The sequence below is a fragment of the Natrix helvetica genome, assembly GCF_964273705.1.
Source record: "Natrix helvetica genome assembly, chromosome: 5".
Lineage (NCBI taxonomy): Eukaryota > Metazoa > Chordata > Lepidosauria > Squamata > Natricidae > Natrix > Natrix helvetica.
Window position 1 is genome coordinate 7,570,073 of NC_138551.1, and position 21,217 is coordinate 7,591,289.

The following is a 21,217-nucleotide window of genomic DNA, read 5'->3' on the forward strand; positions in this document are numbered from 1 at the left end:
TTTCAAGAAGAGACTGGACTACCATTTAACAGAAATGACATAGGGGAGCGATGGTAAATCTTTTTTGGCTCTCATGCCATAAGCGGGGGAAGAGCAGGGGGGTCATGTGCGGGCATACTGCACACAGAATGCAATGCGCAGCCCCCAGCATGCATGACAGGTGCAACCCCCCCCCATTTTTTGCATGCTTTTTTCGCCCTCTTCAGGCTCCAGAGGCTTTATAGGAGCCTGGGGAGGGCAAAAACAGCCTCCCCCACCCGGAGGCCCTCCAGAGGATTCAGGAGCTTCCCTGAAGCCTCCAGAGCACAAAAAAACAGTCCTACGGGCAAACTGGAAGTTTGGGAACGGACTTCCGGTTTGCTCGTAGGGCCGGTTTAAGCCCTCTGGAGCCTTCTGGTTTATCCGTTGGGTTGTTTTTTGTCCTCCGGAGCCTTCAGGGAAGCCTCCGGAAGGCCCCTGATGGCTCCGGAGGACATAAACCGGCCCTACGAGCAAACCGGAAGTCAGTTCTCGAACTTCCTGTTTGCCCATAGGGCCGTTCTTTTGCGCTCCGGAGGATTCAGGGAAGCTCCTGAAGCCTCCGGAGGGCCTCTGGGGATGCGGGGGAGGCTCCTATAAAGCCTCTGGAGTTTGGGGAGAGCAAAAAATGGCTTTAAAAAAGGTTGAACTCAGCTGGCCAGCTGACAAATTAGAATACAATAGGATAGGGCAGCGATGGCGAACCTTTTTTGGCTCACGTGCCCTGACAAATGGCTCCGCGTGCCACCTGTGGCACGCATGCCATAGATTCACCATCCCAGGTGTTGGGTCTCCTGCTTGAGCAGGGGTTTGGACTAGATGACCTACAAAGTCCCTTCCAACTTTGTTAATGTGTATCTGTATCTGAGTTCCAGAATTCAGATCTTGAAGTCCCCAGATCTTAAGCTAAGCACCTATGAGGTTGTTTACTACTTACAGGTAATCCTCAACTTATGACCACAACTCAGCCCTAAAATTTCTGTTGCTAAATGAGGCAGTTAAGAGAGTTTTGTCCTTCTTTTCTTTCTGGCCACAGTTATTAAGGGAATCCCTGCATTTGCTAATATACCACTGACTGGCGCTGATGCCCGATACAGTTTGCTGCCAGCGTCCTAGGTATCAACCAAGTACCTTCTTAAAATATAAGATGTTCTGAGTAGCGCAGTTTTTTTGCAGTTCCGCTGGTGTTATTGCAGGAAGCTGCAATTTGTGGATGTATCTTATAAAATTCTTGGACATGGTACCAAGTGCCCTGATGACAATGGGTATCACTCTTACATGTTTCATTCATAATCACGTAGTTTCGATGGCCAGGTCGCGGTATTTCATCATCGTCATCATCACAAAAAGCGATCCCGTGATCCTAGGATACGGCAACCTGAATAGAAACCAGTTGCAAAGTGTATAAACTTTGATCATGTGACCATGAGGATGTTCAAGAAGAGACTGGACTGCCACCTGTCAGAAATCATGTAGGGCAGGGGTCCCCAAATTTGGCAACTTTAATACTTGTGGACTTCAACTCCCAGAATTCTATGCTGGCTGGAGAATGTAGGGTCTCCTCTCTTCAGCAGGGGGTTGGACTAGATGTCCTCCAAGGTCCCTTCCAACTCTGTTAATCGGCATAATATGTAACCTGGAAACGGGAGCCAAGAAACCCACCTGCAGAGCGAGCTGCACGTGGCCCTTTGCCCCGCCCCGCCCCCTCTATTAGCCTGGCCCCTCCCCTACTCCACCGCCCCTCCTACGTCCCTCGACGCACCCTGCGTCCGCCGGCCTCGCGCCCCCTCCTTTCCCTCTCCCGAGGCACGGATTGGCTGGCTGAGGCTCCGCCCCGTCTACGGCAGCCGGCGCATGCGCAGAGCCTCCGTCAGCCTCTGAGAGGAAGCGGCTTGCGATGGAGGACAGAGGAGGTAGCAGTTGTCAAAGGCGGTCCCAGGCCGGGGGCTCGACGCCCGGCTCCGGGGACGACAAGCTGGCAGGGCCCTGGAGCAAAGACAAGAAGGACCCCAACGCCCCCGTGGCGGACAAGGAGCAGGAGCTGGTGAGAGGCCGGCGGGGCTGCCGCAAAAAGCCGCGCTGAGTCACGGCCAGGCCCGGAGCCGGGAAACGCGCCTTAAACCCGGCCCATCATCCGCAGCCCGGGCTGGAGACCCTGCGCGGAGCCCTTCCTTCGCCGGCCAGGGCTGATAGAGAAACTCGCCCACCTCTGAGCATGTGCAGAGTGGCGGCATGGGTTTGGGGCCGGGTCACTCGCACTTGGCCCAGCCCACCTCGCAGGGTTATTGTTACGATGAAAACAGGAGCCGTTATGCAAGTTGGCCGCCTTGGAGGCATCTTATAAAGAGAACAAAGGCGGGATATGGGTAGTGCTCGACTTACGACCACAACGGGCCCCAACGTTTGAATTGCTAAGGGAAACTGTTTTTTTAAAATTATTATTATTTTGATTGAACAGGTTTTTTTTGAGTTTTTTTTAACATAATTGTCATCTTTGCAACATTTCCACATCGGTATACCTCCATTATACCATTTTTATCCATACATGTGTGCGTATACTTTAATCTGTGTAAGAGAAGTATAAGTACATATATATATATATATATGGATATAAGGTAGCTAAATTAGTATACTAATAGATTATGTAAAAAAGAAGTATACGAAATGTTTGTTAAGTGGGTTTTTTGTCCCATGTTACGGCCTTGCTTGCTGACAGAGGTTAAAATTAACCCAGGATGGCATGTGTGAATGGGGCGATGACATTCTTTACCAGGGACTAAATCCTGTTTTTCCCCCTCCAATAGGAGCATCAATAATGTGGAATAAAGGCACCAGGAGTTTCCTTGGAAATCCTATATATATAGTCCTTGATTTATATAAACTTCCTAAGAGTGAGAACAATTAATCAGTGGAACAGCTTGCCTCCAGAAGTTGTGAATGCCCCAACACTGGAAGTCTTTAAGATGATGTTGGATAGCCATTTGTCTGAAACGGTATAGGGTTCCGACCTAGGCAGGGGGTTGGACTAGAAGACCTCCAAGGTCCCTTCCAAATCTGTTATTCGCTTAGTTGTTAAGTGAATAGAAACAGTTAAGTTAATCACAGGGTTGTTAAGCGAATCCGGCTTCCCCACTGACTTGGCTTGTCAGAAGGTCGCAAAAAGGGATCGTGTGACACACACACACCCCGGGGACCCTGAACCGTCATAAATATGAGTCAAGTTGCCAAACATCTGAGTTTGGATCACGTGACGGTGGGGGATGCTGCTATGGTCACAAGTGTGAAAAATGGTCATAAGTCACTTCTCTCCGTGACGGAACTTTGAACAGTCACTAAAACTGTTGGAAGTTGAGGACTACCTGTATAAATAAATAAACAATCTCAAACCCACCCACCCCTATCCCCGGGAAAGGCGTAGTTCCAGGGCTGCATCTTTAGCAGCACCTGTTCTAGCCTGACTTTGTGCTAGATCAGTGAGCCCTCCTCCACCTTTTGAGAGAAGCGGATGAATGGCCGGTGAAGATCCAGGGGTTGGGCATGTGGGCCAAAGCCCCAGCCTGTGTTACGGAACAGGTGACCTCAAGAGAGCAGCAAAATGAGGCTTTGGAGGATGGGGATGATGACGAAAGAGCTGCCCTATATCCCTTTAAAGGAGATCCTTCCCAGTGTTGGCAATGAGCTTGAAAGCCATAGGATTACTTTTATTTATTTTGATGTTTATGTAGTGTCTTTTGGAGACGGTGACCCTTTGAGAGCTGTATGCAATGAAATTCATTTGAATGGTTGCTGATTAGTGTACATTTAAAGTGACAAAGTTATTCTAAGTTCTCAGGCCCTCTTTGGTCACTGACACATTTCCAAATCTTCAGTGGTTTTCCCAGAATTTCCACCCTGGGGAGTTAAACAGAGGCCTTGTCATTAAAAACCTGTTACCGAGATGAACAGAATAATAATGTCAGAAGGGACCGTGAAGGTCTTCTAATCCAATCCCTTGCTCGGGCAGAAAATCCTATACCATTCCAGACAAATGATTGCCAATCTCTTCTTTAAAACCTCCAATATTGGAGCACCCACAACTTCTGGAGGCAAGTTGTTCCACTGTTTAATTGTTCTCGTTCTTAGGGAATTCTTCCTTAGTTCTAGATTGCTTCTCTCCTTGATTAATTTTCACCCATTGCTGCTGCTTCTACCCTCAGGTGTTTTGGAGAACAGGTTGACTCCCTCTTCTTTGTGGCAGCCCCTGAGTTATCGAAACACTGCTATCATGTCTCCCCTGGCCCTTCTTTTCATTAAACTAGATATACCCAATTCCTGTAACTATTCCTCATACGTTTTAGCCTCCAGTCCCCCAAATCATCTTTGTTGCTCTTCTCTGCAATCTTTGTAGAGTCTCAACAGCTTTTTTATATTGTGGTGACCAAAACTGGATGCATTCTAATGTGATGGTGGCTTGTGGGGGATGAAATACTTAGAACAACAATAAGGAGCAGTTGGGATGCTTCTGTGTGCTTTCCTGGTTGCTAGATCTGCCTGAATTTCAAAGGAATGCTGACATTTGTTATGTTAAGCCTGTAGTTTATCGCTATTTTTCTCAGTTGGCTTAATGGGGATTTCTCTCACCACTTGAATTTCATATATTTCTGTCTTCAGTTGGATATATTTATGATTAAATGTAAATTATAGTGCCACCATCACCTTGCTGTTGAATAGCTTTGTATTCCTGTTTCATCCATCAGTTCAGTTACAGTTCAGAATAGTTGAAAGATTTAGACTTTCGGAGAGGCCTGGATTTTCACATTTTTTTTCCTTCATTCTTTACAGTCTGAGGAAGACAAACAGCTACAAGATGAGCTGGAAATGCTTGTGGAACGCTTGGGAGTAAGTTCTTCACTGTGAACTTGTGAGATATCAGACTATACTAATTTTCTAAGTCCAGAAACGATGGAGCTTCAAACAGCAATAAAGTTCACGCTGTATTGTAGTGACAATCCTATGTATAATACAGGTAGTCCTCATGACTACAATTGAGTGCAAAATTTCTGTGGCTAAGTAAGACATTTATTGTGAGGTCTGCCCTGTTTTATGACCTTTCTTCCTACAGCTGTTAAATGAATCACTGCAGTTGTAAAATTAGTAACAAGATTGCTTGTGATAAGATGTCAAAAGATGGGTCATAAGTATGAAAAATGGTGATAAAGTGACTTTTTCAGTGCTGTTATAACTTCAAACAGTCACTAAACAAACTGTTGTATAGTGAGGGCTACCTGTATATTATTTCTGACAACAATAATGTCATGTTGTTGGTTCTACCCTATTCTCGTAATAAAATTAATTTTGACATTGACAGTGTTGATCCACCTAAAACAATAACTTGCTGTTTATAAAAATGGTATTTTAAGTAAGACTGTCAACAGTGTACCTATAGTCCTCAACTTGTGACTGTAACGGACCCCAGAATTTTCATTGTAAGTCACGACGATTGTAAGTTGAATCACCTATATTGACTGGACCCAATTTTAGTACTTTGGAAAACAGATGTTTTGATTGGCTCCTAGTGGTCATAAATCTAAAACTTCCTTTGGCTCATTTTTTAAATTTCAAATTTATGTATATTAACTGCATTCTTAGATGATCTCCAAAGCAGCACAAAATAAAATGGGACAATTATCATATGCTTTATTTGTAAAAGGGAGGATTCCAGACACCTTCAACAGTTATTTAGCAGTTAAGAGAGTAACGTGGAAGAAAGCTCTCAGCATTGTTCTAATATTTGTGAGGTTCTTGGTGATTTTTGTCTGACTACTGTGTGACCAAGAACAGTATGGAGGCCTAGTGGTCAAGACCGTCCCTTCCCACTTTGGAGGTTGAGAGTTCAATCCGAAGTAGCGACGGATGTTTCTTTCCTACGGCTCAAAGAAAAAAAATATCTGCTGTGAACTCCACATAGGCATCAGGAAGGGCATCTGGTCAGTAAATGCTCAGCTCCATGCAATTGCCCTGACTCCACCTGAATAGGGACCACAGGGTCATGAAAAGGGAGTTTTTTTGTTATTGTGTGAGCAAAAATGATGGATAGACAGTTGCCTAACCTGCCAGGACTCTTCTTAACGAAACAGTTATGCCCGTTTCTAGTAAATATGCTCTTAGTGCAGGTCCCATAGCAAAGTTTTGAGCTGATTCCTACTGGCCACATTTAACCAAAGCGGTAATTTTGCAGGAAGGGCTTGGCAGGTAAAATTTTGTTTCCTTCCTAATAACAACCGATCTGATTGCAGGAGCAAGACACAGCTCTTTATCGTCCTGCCCTGGAGGAACTTCGCAGGCAGATACGCTCTTCCACAACCTCCATGACTTCCGTACCCAAGCCCTTGAAGTTCCTGCGGCCACATTACGGCAAATTGAAAGAGATCTATGAAAATATGGCCGCAGGGGAAAACAAGGTTCGTAGCTTGGATTGATTTGAGAGAAGTTCTGGTGCTACTTTACCTTATTTTCTTTTTGTCCTTTCTAATAGCTAGCTAGCTAGCAAATCGGTCCCTGGTTGTCAAAAATCTAAATACCGATTTACTTGCTTTGCTCCTTCTTTGCTTCAAGGATCAGTCTATTCACAGTAGAGCACCCCATGATCTCCAACATGGTTTTGTGCAGACCTTGGTGTGAGCATGTATCACTTTGGGAGAAGGGCGGCATATAAATCCAATCCAATCCAACCTCTCTTGCGGGAGCTGCATTGATTGCCGATTTGCTTCCTGGTGTAATTCAAGGTGCTGGTTGTCACCTTTAAATACTTCATTGCTTGAGACCAGCCTCTGGCCAGTCACTGTACCCCGCCCCGCTAGAGTGGGGAGGCAAGGACCGTTGCGGGTCCCGCCCCTAAGGAGATACACCTGGTGGGACCCAGAAGAAGGGCCTTCTCCATGGTGGCTCCCTCACTGGAATATCATCCCCCCAGATATTAGACTGGCCCCCTCTCTAACACTCTTTCAGAAGGCCCTGAAGATGTGGGCTACCAACAGGCCTGGAGAACCCAGAGTGGGATGGAGCCCATTAAATGGCTGGCATGCATGTGTGTTGTCGCCGAGATGAGAGGGTGGGGGTTATTATTCTATTATTTTTATGTTTTATTATTGTTACTTTTTCTTTTATATTGTGCTTTGATGTCCTTGTAAACTGCCTTGAGTCGCCATTGCAAATAGGCAGCAATATACATTTTCTAAACAAACAAAATAGCAGAACATAAACTGGGTGGCAAATGAGTGCCCATTTGGCTTCAGGCTAGTTCCTGGGAGACTCTGAGTTCTAGTCCCACCATAGGCAATGGAAGCCAGTTGGGTGACTAGACCAGTCACTCTCTCACAAGCTCCTGTCAACCTTGGTTGACAAGCCAGTGGGTCCCTTCCTTTCACAATCCATGGATCAACCCTCAAGTTGAGCTGGAAAAAGCACTTGCTAGGAAGAAAATAAAAATGGGTGGCAGATGAGATGGTACCCAAAAGGGCTCCTCCAGTGTGAATTAAAAGCTCCCTGTTATAGTTGGGGTATAAGAGGACGTATTCATAAGGAGAGCGAATGTGTTGCTGTTTCCTTTGAGAAGGGGGCACAGGAAGACCTGGAGGTTTTTTTTTTAAAGCTTTAAATAGCCAATCACATCTTTATGTTAGGAGAGGACCTTCTTAATGTTGTGTACAGGTAGTCCTTGACGCATGGCCACAATTGAGCCCAAAATTTCCATTGCTAAGCAAGCTTTGTCCCATTTTATGACCTTTGGTGCCACAGTTGTTAAGGGAATCACAGCAGTTGTCAATCATGTCATTAAGCGAATCCGGCTTCCACCATTGATTTTACTTGTCGGAGGCCAATTGGGAAGATTACAAATGGTGACCACATGATCTTGGGCCATAAATACATGTCAATTGCCAAACACCTGGATTAAATCTCTTTTCCAGGGCCGTAACTTCGAGCGGTCACAGAAAAAATGGTAGTAAATCTAAGACACTCTGTAGCCATCCCTGGAGAGTCTGAATTGAAATACTGTTATTTATTCACACATAGTGTCTTAACACAGAGTGCTGTTGCCATTTTTCTGTTTTAAGGGGTTTTAGCCAGAGGTCTTGTTTGATGCACTCTGAACATTTCTTTCTTCTTACAGCGTTTTGCTGCAGACATTATATCTGTTCTGGCCATGACAATGAGTGGAGAGCGAGAGTGTCTGAAATACCGGTTGGTGGGGTCTCAGGAGCCCTTAGCTTCCTGGGGACATGAATACGTGAGGTAAGGAGCAAGCTCAGATGTTTGATGATCTAGAAGTCAGTAATACAGGTAATCCTCCACTTATGACTGCAGCTGAGCCCCGAATTTATGTTGTTAAGTGAGAAATTTGTTAAGTGAGTCTTGACCCATTTTACAACTGTTCTTGCCACATTTGTTCGGTGAATCACTGCAGCGGTTAAATTAGTAATACAGATGTCCCAAAGGTGCTTTTTTTCAAGAGGCAACTGGACTTTCTGTTTTTCTTTGAAGGCGTTTCGCTTGTCATCCAAGAAGCTTCTTCAGCTCTGGCAGAATAGCGGGGAATGGAAGGATTTATATTCCTTGCAGACAGCTGGTCCTTTACAGAACAACCTTCTAAAAAGGATGCAAATAACCAGCTGTCTGCAAGGAATATAAATCTTTCCATTCCCCCCCATCCAGTCAGAGCTGAAGAAGCTTCTTGGATGAGAAGCGAAATGTCTTCGAAAGAAAAAACAGAAGCTCCAGTTGCCTCTTGAAAAAAGCACCTTTGGGACACCCATGACCTGGATGACTGAGAATCTCTACAGACATTTAGTAATACGGAGGATAAGGGAATTCATAAACGTGAATCAGCTGTCAAACATCCAAATGTAAATCACCTGGTGATGCAGCAACGCTCGTGTGAAAAATGGTCCAGAGTCAGTGCGTTGTAACTTTGAATGATCACTAAGTGAACTGTTGTAGGTCGAGGACTACCTGTACAGTTCTTTTGAACTTCATCGTTCTTTTTCATTGTTAAACATCACCTTCCATCTGCAGAGCCAAACACAGCAAATGGGAAACCCTCAGGTGTTGCCCCCAATCCACATTGCCTGAGCTTTGTTTATAGTAGTAGTTTCTTCAGGACAGTCTCTTGCAGCAGGTGTTTTATTAACCAAGATGGATGATGGACAAATAATCTCTTATTTTCTACATACCAAATGAGTGACCCATTGGGATCCCCATCTCAAAACAGCTTACCTTAGGTGCGGCCAGGATCTGAAAAGAACATTTAACACAGTACAATACTTACCCGTATTTTTCGGAGTATAAGACGCACCAGAGTATAAGACGCACCAAGGTTTTGAAGAGGCAATATTTTTTAAAAAGTAGGTAGGTAGATAGAGGGAGAGACAGGGAGAGAAAGAGAGAGAAATACAGTAGGTAGGTAGGGAGAGAGTAGTTAGGTAGGTAGATAGATAAAGGGATAGAGAGAAAGAGAGAGAAATACAGTAGGTAGGTAGGGAGAGAGAGAGTGTGTGTAGATAGGTTGGTAGGTAGAGGGATAGAGAGAGAAATAGAAAGAGATAGAGAGAAATACAGTAGATAGGGAGAGAGAGTGTGTGTGTAGATAGGTTGGTAGGTAGAGGGATAGAGAGAAATAGAAAGAGATAGAGAGAAATACAGTAGATAGATAGGTAGGGAGAGAGAGTAGGTAGGTTGGTAGGTAGAGGGATAGAGAGAGAAATAGAGAGAGAGAACTACAGTAGATAGGTAGGGAGAGAGAGAGAGAGAGAGTAAGGTAGGTAAAGGGATGGAGAAGAGAGAAAGAGAGAGAGAAAGAGAGAAATACAGTAGGTAGGTAGGGAGAGAGTGTGTGTAGGTAGGTAGGTAGGTAGAGGGATATATATATAGAAAGAGAGAGAGAAAGAGAGAGAGAAATACAGTAAATAGATAGGTGTTTCTTCTGGCATAGCACTTGATCAATGTAATTCTCATCAATCAGTTAAAGAGCTTTCCAAAAGGGGAAAAAAAGGTTTTGAACTCTGCAAACCTCCCAAAACTGGCCCGTTTTTCACGAAAATGGGCCCATTTTTTTAAAAAAGGCGTGAATGGGGGGGCTTGCAGAGTGCTCCGGGGGGGGGGGGCAAAAACAAGCAAAAAACGATTAGTTTTTCGTGAAAACGGGCCCATTTTTGGTCAAAGAAATTGCCTGCATAGCCTTATGGAGGCTTATAGAGTGCTGGGGGGAGGGGGATGGCCCGTTTTTTGCTCATTTCTGCCCTCCCCAGCCCCCAGGAGCTCTGAAAGCCTCCATAAGAGTATGCATGGCCATTTTGGTGAAGGGGGCGGGGCTTCAGAAGGCAAAAATTGCTGTATTCTGTTTATAAGATGCACCCAGATTTTCAGCCTCTTTTTTGAGGAAAAAAGGTGCGTCTTATACTCTGAAAAATACGGTAAGCAAAATAGTTCGATTGAAATTGTCATATGTGGGACTGATTGGGGTAGATTGTAAGGTATAATTGTCATGTGGGTAAATTGTCAATTTACCCAAAATATAATTTTATCATATATATATTAAGTTATTGTATTTTATTCCAATTTCATTTTAAATTGTATTTTATCAAATACCATTTTAAATTTTTTATCAGATTTTAGCAATAATTTGTGTCTGGAACTCTGCTCTTTGATATGGCCCAAGGGCTAATCAATAAATTAAACTCTTAACTCTAAACTCTTATTTGAAGTGTTCCTTACAATAAAGCAGACGGGAAGATTTAAGCCCCAAGTTCAGTAAAGGTACCTCCATTTCATGGGCTGAAAGACAAGCTATAAATTTGCCAGGAACCCCCCCCCCCCCCCCAAATGACCTACTGTACTTGTTTTATTTTAAAATCATACTATTTTCCTTCCGTTGCCACTGCAGGCATCTAGCAGGCGAAGTCGCCAAGGAGTGGCAGGAAATTGACGAGGCAGACAAGACCCAGAAGGACACACTTCTAACTCTTGTGAAGGAGATTGTGCCGTACAACATGGCCCATAATGCAGAGCACGAGGCCTGTGATTTGTTGATGGAAATTGAGCAGATGGATATGCTGGAGGAATATATTGATGACAATGCCTATGCCAAAGTTTGTCTCTATTTGACCAGGTGAGGGAACTGTACTTTCTTGGGTTCGTGGAGTTTGTCAATTTGTGGAATTCATAAGAGTTGGCAAGGCTGAATTAGGCCATGGAGACCAATCCCTGGATGAAGACAGAGATCCAGATTAAAACATTCATGGTCAGTGGCTATCCAAACCAAATTTCTTTGCATAATTCAATTCAAAATACAGTTCAATTACCAAAGGCTTCCCACCCCCCTCCAAGACTTAATTGGAAATGACATTCCTGTCCCTCAGATCCTTTATTCTTTTTCTGCACTCTGAAACAGTGCAGAACAGATCTTAATCTTCTTCTGTGTGATATCTTTTCAGATTCATAAGGAATGCTATCCGCCTCTCTACCTGCTCAAAACTATATGTTTCCAGTTCCTTCCTATCTTATTCTTCTAAAATCCAAATGAACCTTTTCTCTCTCTTAGCTTTTGTACCTTTTCTTCTTTAAGGGTGGAGTTCAGAAAAGTACTCAAAGTGGAACTATTTCCTTTAGAAATAATAGAATAATTATTTATAATAATAATAATAATAATAATAATAATAATAATAATAATAATAATAATAATAATAATAATAATAATAAATAATTCCCTCAACACTGTCAAACTATTTACTAAGTCTGCAATACTATTAATCTTCTCATCGTTCCTATCACCCATCTCCTCCCACTTATGACTGTATGACTAACTTTGTTGCTTGTATCCTTATGATTTACATTGATTGTTTTCTAGTATGATTTGATTGCTTATTTGTAGCCTATGACTATCTTTAAGTGTTGTACCTAATGATTTGTGACAAATGTATCTTTTATGTACACTGAGAGCATTTGCACCAAAGGCAAATTCCTTGTGTGTCCAATCACACTTGGCCAATAAAGAATTCTATTCTATAAGAAACGGTCATTTTACTGAGGCAGTCCAATATGACAAAGAATTGCAAGGAAATGCAGGACCTTAAGGGTAGGGCAGTGTTTCCCAATCTTGGCACCTTTAAGATGCCAACTTTAAGTTGCCAAGTTGGGAAATCCCTGATCTAGGGTATTCTGAGCCCAAATCCTGATTGATTGTGACAGGTTTGCATTCATTTACACATGCAAAAATAAAAATGCATGCTGAAATTCACCTGGATCTGATGATAAAGATATAAATAGCCATAATTCTAATTCTAAAAAGATAATTCTTTTTATCAACCAGCTCATTTTACAAAATGTTCCCCCCTCCCCCATTTAAAGGAACGAATTCCTAACTTAGGTTAACTTCTATATTTGCTGTTCAGTAGGATTTCTGTCTACTTTAACTCTTCCATGATGAGATTATGACAAAATCGTGGCTCCCCTATGGCTCAATACGCATATTGCAATTCCCCCCCCCCCTCTTTCAGATCATCTATAGGATATTTTTCATAAGTTGAATGATTTTCCCCATCGCACGTTGAAAACTTTAATTTGACAGCAGCCACGCGAAGGTTTGGGGAGCTACCCCAAGGGACTGTGTAACATTTGTGAAAAAAGGAACAGTTGGCGAACAGCTGTAGTACTAACCAAACTTCATTTTCTGCCTTTCCCGTTCTTATTTTTTCAAGCTGTGTGAGCTATGTTCCCGAGCCAGAGAATTCTGCCCTGCTTCGTTGTTCCCTTAGCATCTTCCGCAAGTTCAATCGCTATCCTGAAGCCCTGCGTTTGGCCCTTATGCTGAATGACATGGAATTGGCAGAGAACATCTTCATTTCCTGCAAAGATGTGTAAGTAGCACTCCCTAGAATTGGGGTGCTGGGGACAGATCCACAGGGCTCAGGGTTAGCCGAACTGAGAATGGTTAAGTCTTCAGCAGGGGTCACCAATCTTTCAGACCTCAGGGACCACTAAAGTCAGAATTTTAAATCCCGCCGACCACTAATACGATCTGCCTAATGTTCGGCTGGGTGGACATAGGTGGTCATGTGGCTGGGTGGACATGGTCAACTCCATGTCACTCACGTTGAGAAGCGCCTCACCAGCCTCTATTCTCCCCTCCCCTCCCAACCACTCCTCGCTTCCCCACCCAGGCTCCTTAGGACCCCAACAGGAAGCAGTTGCTGGAGCTGAGCAGCCACCATGAGAAAGAGTTGGCAAAAAAACTCAGTTCAAATTGGATCTGACCGAGAAGGAGGCTCAGCAGAAGCACCTCACTGAGGACTAGGGGCATAGGCTTTCCAAGCAGAGGGAAGACCTGCAGGAACGCAAGGCCAAGTACCAGCCCCTGGAGGCTCAGCGGGCTTGGATGGTCAGCCAGTTCCAGGCCATGATGCAGTCCCGCTGGAACGAGGCCCTCTGGCTCTTTGCCACCAGCGGCGCTTCCCTCCATCCTTCGCCCAAAGCCCCACACCAGGAGGCTGAGGCAGACCCCAATTTGGAATTTCTGTCCCCTCCAACCTGCACAAAAAGACCCCGAAGGGGGAGACTCTCTGCAGCAACACAAGCGTCCATTGCACGTATCCGTCCCAGGGGCCGTCGTTTGAGGATCCCTGATTTAGTGCAATATAAAAAATGCAAGTAATTTTTCTGAGGACCACCAACATTTTCTCTCAGACCACCAGTGGTCCACGGACCACCATTTAGTAACCGCTGGTCTAGAGTCTTGTCCAAAGACCATTTGATTCACATGTATAAAAAGGGATGCTGAGCTCTAGAAAATGTGCAGAGAAGAACTACAAAGTTGATTAGCAGACCGGAGGATAAAACCCACAGAATGGTTGCAGGAACTGGGTATGTCTAGTTTAAGAGCCACAGTGGAGCTGTGGTTAGAATGCAGTAACCGGCAGTTCGATCCTGACCGGCTCAAGGTTGACTCAGCCTTCCATCCTTCCGAGGTGGGTAAAATGAGGCCCCAGATGGTTGGTGGCAAGAGGCTGACTCTGTAAATCGCTTAGAGAGGGGCTGTAAAGCAGTATATAAGTCTTAAGGGCTATTGCTATCATGCATACTTTTTTTTCTTTTTTTTAAACCGAGAACACAATCTTCTACAAAGGAATCTGAACATGATTATGTCAAAGCTTCACATATTCCCAGTTATCTTTTTAATAATTTGGCTCTATGTACAATGACCAATCAGAAAGAATTATGAGGACTTAGTTTAGAACCTCTATTAAGTACCAAGCTTTCATTCCAGAATAGAAGCAATAGATGTACAAAATAAAACAATGAATCGTAAATAAATCCAAGATTGATCCTCCAGGTCCAATATTACAAACTTCTGGTGGAAATTAAAATGTTGCTTAATTGAAATTGATACTGCTCTCAATGTTTGGAAACTCAGGTGAGGAACAGTGACTTTAAATGAAACTTGCCAACATTATCGGTAATCATGATTATCTTCCTGAGATGGGATGCCTTATTTATTGCATTACATTTGTTATGGCTGCCCACTCCAGCAGGCTCTGGGCTGCTGACAGAATCCATTGTTAATTAAAAACATAGACAAAACACGAGTCTGGCCTAAAAATAGCCATTAAAATGCAGACTTCCCCTGCGAGCAAAATTAGGTTTTAAGGGATTTAACCCTAACTTCTGCTGCCTGCCCGGCTGGCTGCAATTTGGCAGTTCGAATCTCACCAGGCTCAAAGTTGACTCATCCTTTCGAGGTGGGTAAAATGAGGACCCAGATTGTTGGGGACAATAGGCTGACTGTAAACCGCTTAGAGCAGGGGTGTCCAAACTTGGGAACTTTAAGACTTGTGGACTTCAACTCCCAGAATTCCCCAGCCAGCTATGCTGGCTGGGGAATTCTGGGAGTTGAAGTCCACAAGTCTTAAAGTTCCCAAGTTTGGACACCCCTGGCTTAGAGAGAGCTGTAAAGAGTTATATAAGTCTTAAGTGCCATTGCTATTTTGGAAACCCTGGAAGACTGAGCCCCATCCATCCCTCTGGGGCAGCGGTCTCCAACCTCCAAGCTTTGCTGGTTGAGGAATGGTGGGCCTTGAAGTCCACAAGTCTTAAAAGTTGCCAAGGTTGTAGACCTCTGCTCTGGGGGATGCCGTTACTCCTGCGAAGCACTGACTCTTCAAAAATAATAATAATAATAATAATAATAATGAAGGTCACCAACAGGATTTTGCTGAGATTTAATAAACGACAGTTCGGCTTCATCATCTTATAGTCCACTCTTGCTAAAACATTTTTCATTTGCTGACTGGTTTTGGGGTTTTGTTTTTTTTGCAGAGTGGTTCAGAAACAAATGGCCTTCATGCTGGGCCGCCACGGTGTCTTTCTGGAGCTAAGTGAGGATGTCGAGGAATACGAGGATCTTACAGAGATCATGTCTAATGTCCAGCTCAACAGTAATTTTCTGGCCTTGGCCAGGGAAGTAAGTTCTCTCGCACAATCACAAGGTCCGTCCCCCCCCACCCGCATCCCCCCGTAGGATTTCGAATCTTGGAAAAGGAGCAGTGTGTGGAAATGACTTGCAGAAGATCCAATTAGAACGGGTGGTCAAACTCATGGCCCGCGGGCCGGATGCGTTACAGGCTGGCCATGCCCATGCCCAGTTTAGTGAAGGGGAAAAAAGTTGTGATACGTCCCATGGCGACGCCAGTTGGACACCCCTGATTTAGAGCAAGGCAAGGGATAAATATTGACTGAATGACAGTGAGATATAGGCTCCTGGGAAAGCTTTTCAAGCAGTCTGGCTTAATTTTAAGAAATGCCTCCTTGTTGTTGTTGTTAGTTGCGAAGTCATGTCCAACCCATTACAACCTCATGGACAACATTCCTCCAGGCCTTCCTGTCCTCTACCATTTAAGCTCACATCTACCGCTTTGGGGACTCCATCCAGCCACCTCATTCTCTGTCGTCCCCTTCTTCTTTTGCCCTCCGTCTTTCCCAGCATCAGGCTCTTCTCCAGGGAGTCCTTCCTTCTCCTTAGGTGGCTTGAGTTTCCTCTTCATGATCTGGCCTTCTAAAGAGCAGTCAGGGTTGATCTCCTCTAGGACTGACCGGTTGGATCGCCTTGCAGTCCAAGGGACTCGCAGGAGTCTTCTCCAGCACCATAATTCAACGACCTCAATTCTATGGTGCTCAGCCTTTCTTATGGTCCAACTTTCACAATGCCTCCTTATCCCCATCCTGTAGCATTATTTTGCGTCTTAGGGCCATCTGCTGTGGCAAACAAGAGCTGAGAATGCAGCCTGCCGATACTGTCAGTTTATTTCCCGCCCCCCACAATGGCCGTTAATGTTTTTGAAAAGAAGGTAAAATGTTAAGGAATAATACAGGTCAACCTTGTTTAGTGACTGCTTTGTTTAGCAACAGTTGACAGTTAAAATGGTAGTTATAGAGTAATTTTATGACCAAGTCCTCACATTTATGATTGTTGCAGGTCTGTAATGCAAAGGACAGCTGAAATAAGATCACAAGCACAGTTGCGCTTTCACTTAGCAGCCGCTTTGCTTAACAACCAAGTGCGCTGTCCCAATTGTGGTTGCTAAACAAGGACTGCCTGCGATACTTCCTCAGATTTAAGCCAGATTGAACATTTGCATAGATGTTTCCACTGTTTTTAATTTGATGCAAGGATGAGTTTTAATCAGTTCTCAGGCATGGAAGGTTTCTCAACATATCAATTTTGCTGCGGGTTCTTTTTTTTGTTTTTGTTTTAACTTGGATATTTTACAAGACTCCCTTGTTTTCAACAATCAGGATATTGTTGATATCCTGGATGGTGCAGTGGCATGGAAATGTAATTAGAATCTGGAAAGATTTAGCAAATTATAAAAAGGAGTATACAGGTTAAAACTTGTGCATGATACAAACCACTCAGCTAAATATGTTGCACTAAAGTTGTCTGGACAGAAATATAGTGTTGGTCTGCTTAGGTATCTCACCTCTTCTAATAGTAAAGGCTACTTATTCGACATTAAATGCTATCTGGACAACTTAGTGTAAAAAATGGCATCTCAAGATTTCCAATACCTGTCCCAATTTCTAAATTTCCATTACAGATAAAACAGGATTTGTAGTCATGGAGTCTTTTTTGATCTCCGTATACTTGTGTGGGGTGATCAGTTATTTGATTCTAACCCTTTTTGTGACCGCTCTTTGCAGCAGGGTGCAAAATATTTTGAATTCAAAACAGTTCCTTGAAAGAGCTGTGCTGAGCTCACCTGGAATATCCTGGCAACCTGACCGAGATACCAGAAAGCATTCTGAATATAAAACAGCGACGTTGAGCTCAAAATATTTCCAGCAAGGTCAGAGCAACCTGGTCTAACTTGAAACAGTTATTTCAAGATCATAACATTTCAAATTCAACATCTTTCGCATTTCTAATGAACAGAAATGCTCAACGGGGCATCTGTGTTCAGCAAGAGTGAAAAAGAAATGTTTTTTTTTTAGTTTTCAGTAAATCTTTTCTTTGATTTGGGCATTCATCCAACACTGCAGGGAACTTGAGACTCCTGTGCTACTGATAGCTCCTCAAAACTCATTTTTTTACCCCCAGTTTCCCCCAATTGCAATGGTTGAAAAGTGGAGAGCAATTGAGTAACAGAAAAATTATACAGTAAACCAACTTCTTGCCAACTGTGGTTTTAAAATGATTTGCTGTGATCCTCTGGGAAGATACAGGCAGCGCTAAGAAAGTTGTATTTTTCTCAAAGTGACTGTGGGATGTTACATCATGGAAAATCAAAGCTTTGATTTGGGGTGACAGTAGGACATGGGTGATAAATTAGATGAATTTTCAGTGTCCCTCCCCCCCATCTAAATGAGGCTGTAACTTAGTTATTACTTTACCAATGTATGCTTATTCTGCAAGTAAGTGTGTTCAATATATTATATTGGAATAGCATTAACCTTGATTTTTCTGGGGACACGGTGGCTCAGTGGCTACGATGCTGAGCTTGTCGATCAGAAAGGTCGACAGTTCGGCGGTTTGAATCCCTAGTGCCTTGTAACGGAGTGAGCTCCCGTTACTTGTCTCAGCTTCTGCCAACCATCAGTTTGAAAGCACTTAAAAAATGCAAGTAGAAAAATAGGAACCACCTTTGGTGGGAAGTTAAGAGCATTTTGTGCACCTTCGGCGTTTAGTCATGCCGCGGCCACATGACCACAGAGAGGTCTTCGGACAGCGCTGGCTCTTCGGTTTTGAAACGGAGATGAGCACCGGCCCCCTAGAGTCGGGAACGACTAGCACATATGTGAGAGGGGAACCTTTACCTTAACCTTGATTTTAGATTTTTTGGGGGGGAGGGGGGAACTTGTGAACCACACCTAGTTTGGGCATTCTGTGATTCCATATATATTTTAAACATGGACAGTGGATTAATTTACCAATCAGGTGAAGACTTGTTTTATACATTAAAGACATCAAAGATAACTCTTTCTTTTGCCTCCAGCTGGACATCATGGAGCCCAAGGTGCCAGATGACATTTACAAAACACATCTAGAAAATAACCGTAAGTGCTGGGCTTTAAAATAGTGGGGCCCTTGCTGACTCTGGGTTCACTGGAAAATTGATGGAATATCTTGGTTGGTTGTACCTCTTTGTCATCAGTTAATTCACACCGTTTGGATTTAATTGGAGTATAGAGAGGGGCAGTACTAACTATATCACGATGCCTCTTCAGATATAATAGCCCAGTTCTATTTGAATTTTCTTTTGCAAACTTATCTATAGCTGGTCATAGTCATTAAATGTGTCCCTTTCCCCCCAAATTCCTGATTCACATTCTGAGGCTCTCTCTCTCTCTCTCTCTCTCTTTTTTTTGCCACGGAGTAGGAAACTATATAAATTTTCCGATTTTGATTGCTGTGGAAAGTATCTGTAGTAGTTTGAACCTGAAAGTTTAGGGTTTTTTAAAACGGAATGACCATCAAAGGCATTGCGACATAAGCATATTTCTGTTTTCAGAACCATTACTTTGACAAATTACAATTATTAACAGGAGAAGGCTGTCAGGCAACGAAAAAGCAAGACCACGCATTAAGTTCCAGTTAAACTGATTTATTGCTCATGCCTGGACTCACGAATTTAGTCAGCCAACAGCACTGACTTAATGCTATGCAACCGTTAACCCAGGCTGATTCCTCTCTTGACTCTGCCCCCCCCCCCCCTTCCCCGCTCTGCCTCGTCTTCTCCAAGGCCATTCCATAGCTATTTTGGGCTCCTGGCTTAGATGGACTTCAAAGGACAAAACGAACCTATGCAGATAGATTTTCAGTATGAACCACAAACCATACAACCTCCCAAGAAAATTGAGCTGAGAGGGACAGTGGGAGCAAAGATCAATTGGAGGGCCTCTTTTCGAGGGGGATGAACAAGTGCTCTGGAAGAAAGGCCCATTCCAAAGTGTTTTTAAAGTTAATCCAAGCGCAACACGTTACAGAGTCAAGTCCAGAAGTAACATTCTCTCCCATTAGAATCTGTTTTTAAGGTTTAAGATAGCGCCAACTTTATTTGGGAGTCTGGCCACTTTTGAGGGGAAAGGTTCTATGCTTCTACTGGAAAACATTCTTCCGTCGCTAAGCCATTATCTGGGGAGTCGGGAGGCCTCCAACAATTTGAAAAGTAGGCATACTGTTTCACTCTAGATCAGGGGTGTCAAACTCAAGGCCCGGGGGCCAGATCTGGCCTGCAGGGTCCTTAGATCTGCCCGCAGAGCTACCCTGGAAATAATGAAGGACCAGCCCGTAGTGCAGCTCACGAGGGCCATATACAATACAATACAATACAATAGCAGAGTTGGAAGGGACCTTGGAGGTCTTCTAGTCCAACCCCCTGCCTAGGCAGGAAACCCTATACCGTTTCAGACAGATGGCTATCCAACATCTTCTTAAAGACTTCCAGTGTTGGGGCATTCACAACTTCTGGAGGCAACTTCTGTTCCACTGATTAATTGTTCTAACTGTCAGGAAGTTTCTCCTCAGTTCTAAGTTGCTTCTCTCCTTGATTAGTTTCCACCCATTGCTTCTTGTTCTACCCTCGGGTGCCTTGGAGAATAGTTTGACTCCCTGTTCTTTGTGGCAACCCCTTAGATATTGGAAGACTGCTATCATGTCTCCCCTAGTCCTTCTTTTCATTAAACTAGACATACCCAGTTCCAGCAACGGTTGTTCTTCATATGTTTTAGTCTCATATGTGCGCCTCCCCCTCACCCCAGCTCTGTTTTCACTTGCAGAGGGTTGTAGGAGGCCGTTGCAGCCGAAAACAGAGCTCAGGAGCCTGTTTTCGCTGGCAGAGCACTCGGGGCCACCACAGGTGACCCTGACATGAGTGACGTCAAGCTGGCCATGCCCACTCTGCCTCCCTTGAAGTCAAACGCAACCCCGATGCGGCCCTCAATGAAATCGAGTTTGACACCTCTGCTCTAGATCAACCCCCCTGCTCCCTCACCCCCATTTGCCCATGGTTTGCGAATTACAAAATCCAGGCAACTTTTGTCTCTTCGGCAGGGCAGTCATTGACATTGTTTTGATGTTGGCTAGGCTGCAACGTATTAGAAACGATCTTTCTGGCACAGCACAGAGAGGTTTCACAGTTCCGATCTGAGGCAGGAGCAACCCGTTCGTTCATCCTTGGCGTTCTCTGTTCCCTCAGGGTTTGGCGGTAGCGGTTCGCAAGTGGATTCGGCCCGCATGAATTTGGCTTCCTCCTTCGTGAACGGTTTTGTGAATGCTGCTTTCGGGCAGGACAAGCTGCTGACGGATGATGGCAACAAGTGGCTCTACAAAAACAAGGACCACGGTGAGTGAGGACAACAACTCACAATCTGGGCTGGGGGGTGGGGGGTGGAGAAGAGATCACTTTGCTCCAGAGTGGGAGCTTTTGCACTCGCAAGAGCTGCTCTCTGGCAACGAATTCATTCTTGGGTAGAATTTAGAACTCTGCTTCCATACTCCATTTTCTAAGATCCTGGAAACTCACTGGTGTCACTCAGGAAGTGGCACAACTCGGTTTGATTTTGCCGGAACTCAGAAATCTAGAGGGTCAGGTCTAATGAGAATCAGGATGGTAAATCACCAGGAAACTCCAGAACTGGGATGGCAGGATTCTTCTGCCAGAAGGAATTGACGGTC

The 21,217-nt window shown here is 44.1% G+C and overlaps 1 protein-coding gene across 1 annotated transcript in view; it reads left to right on the forward strand.

The window, feature by feature from the left end:
* Positions 1 to 1,868: 1,868 nt before the first annotated feature.
* The window catches only part of PSMD2 (proteasome 26S subunit ubiquitin receptor, non-ATPase 2), a 47,026-nt gene continuing 27,677 nt past the window's right edge, over positions 1,869 to 21,217 (forward strand). The window contains exons 1-9 of the mRNA XM_081953623.1: positions 1,869 to 2,062; positions 4,840 to 4,896; positions 6,294 to 6,458; positions 8,168 to 8,289; positions 10,937 to 11,161; positions 12,750 to 12,908; positions 15,364 to 15,508; positions 18,537 to 18,597; positions 20,739 to 20,885. Coding sequence (XP_081809749.1) covers positions 1,916 to 2,062; positions 4,840 to 4,896; positions 6,294 to 6,458; positions 8,168 to 8,289; positions 10,937 to 11,161; positions 12,750 to 12,908; positions 15,364 to 15,508; positions 18,537 to 18,597; positions 20,739 to 20,885 — 1,228 coding nt within the window. The 5' untranslated portion in view covers positions 1,869 to 1,915. The remainder of the gene's footprint in view (positions 2,063 to 4,839; positions 4,897 to 6,293; positions 6,459 to 8,167; positions 8,290 to 10,936; positions 11,162 to 12,749; positions 12,909 to 15,363; positions 15,509 to 18,536; positions 18,598 to 20,738; positions 20,886 to 21,217) is intronic.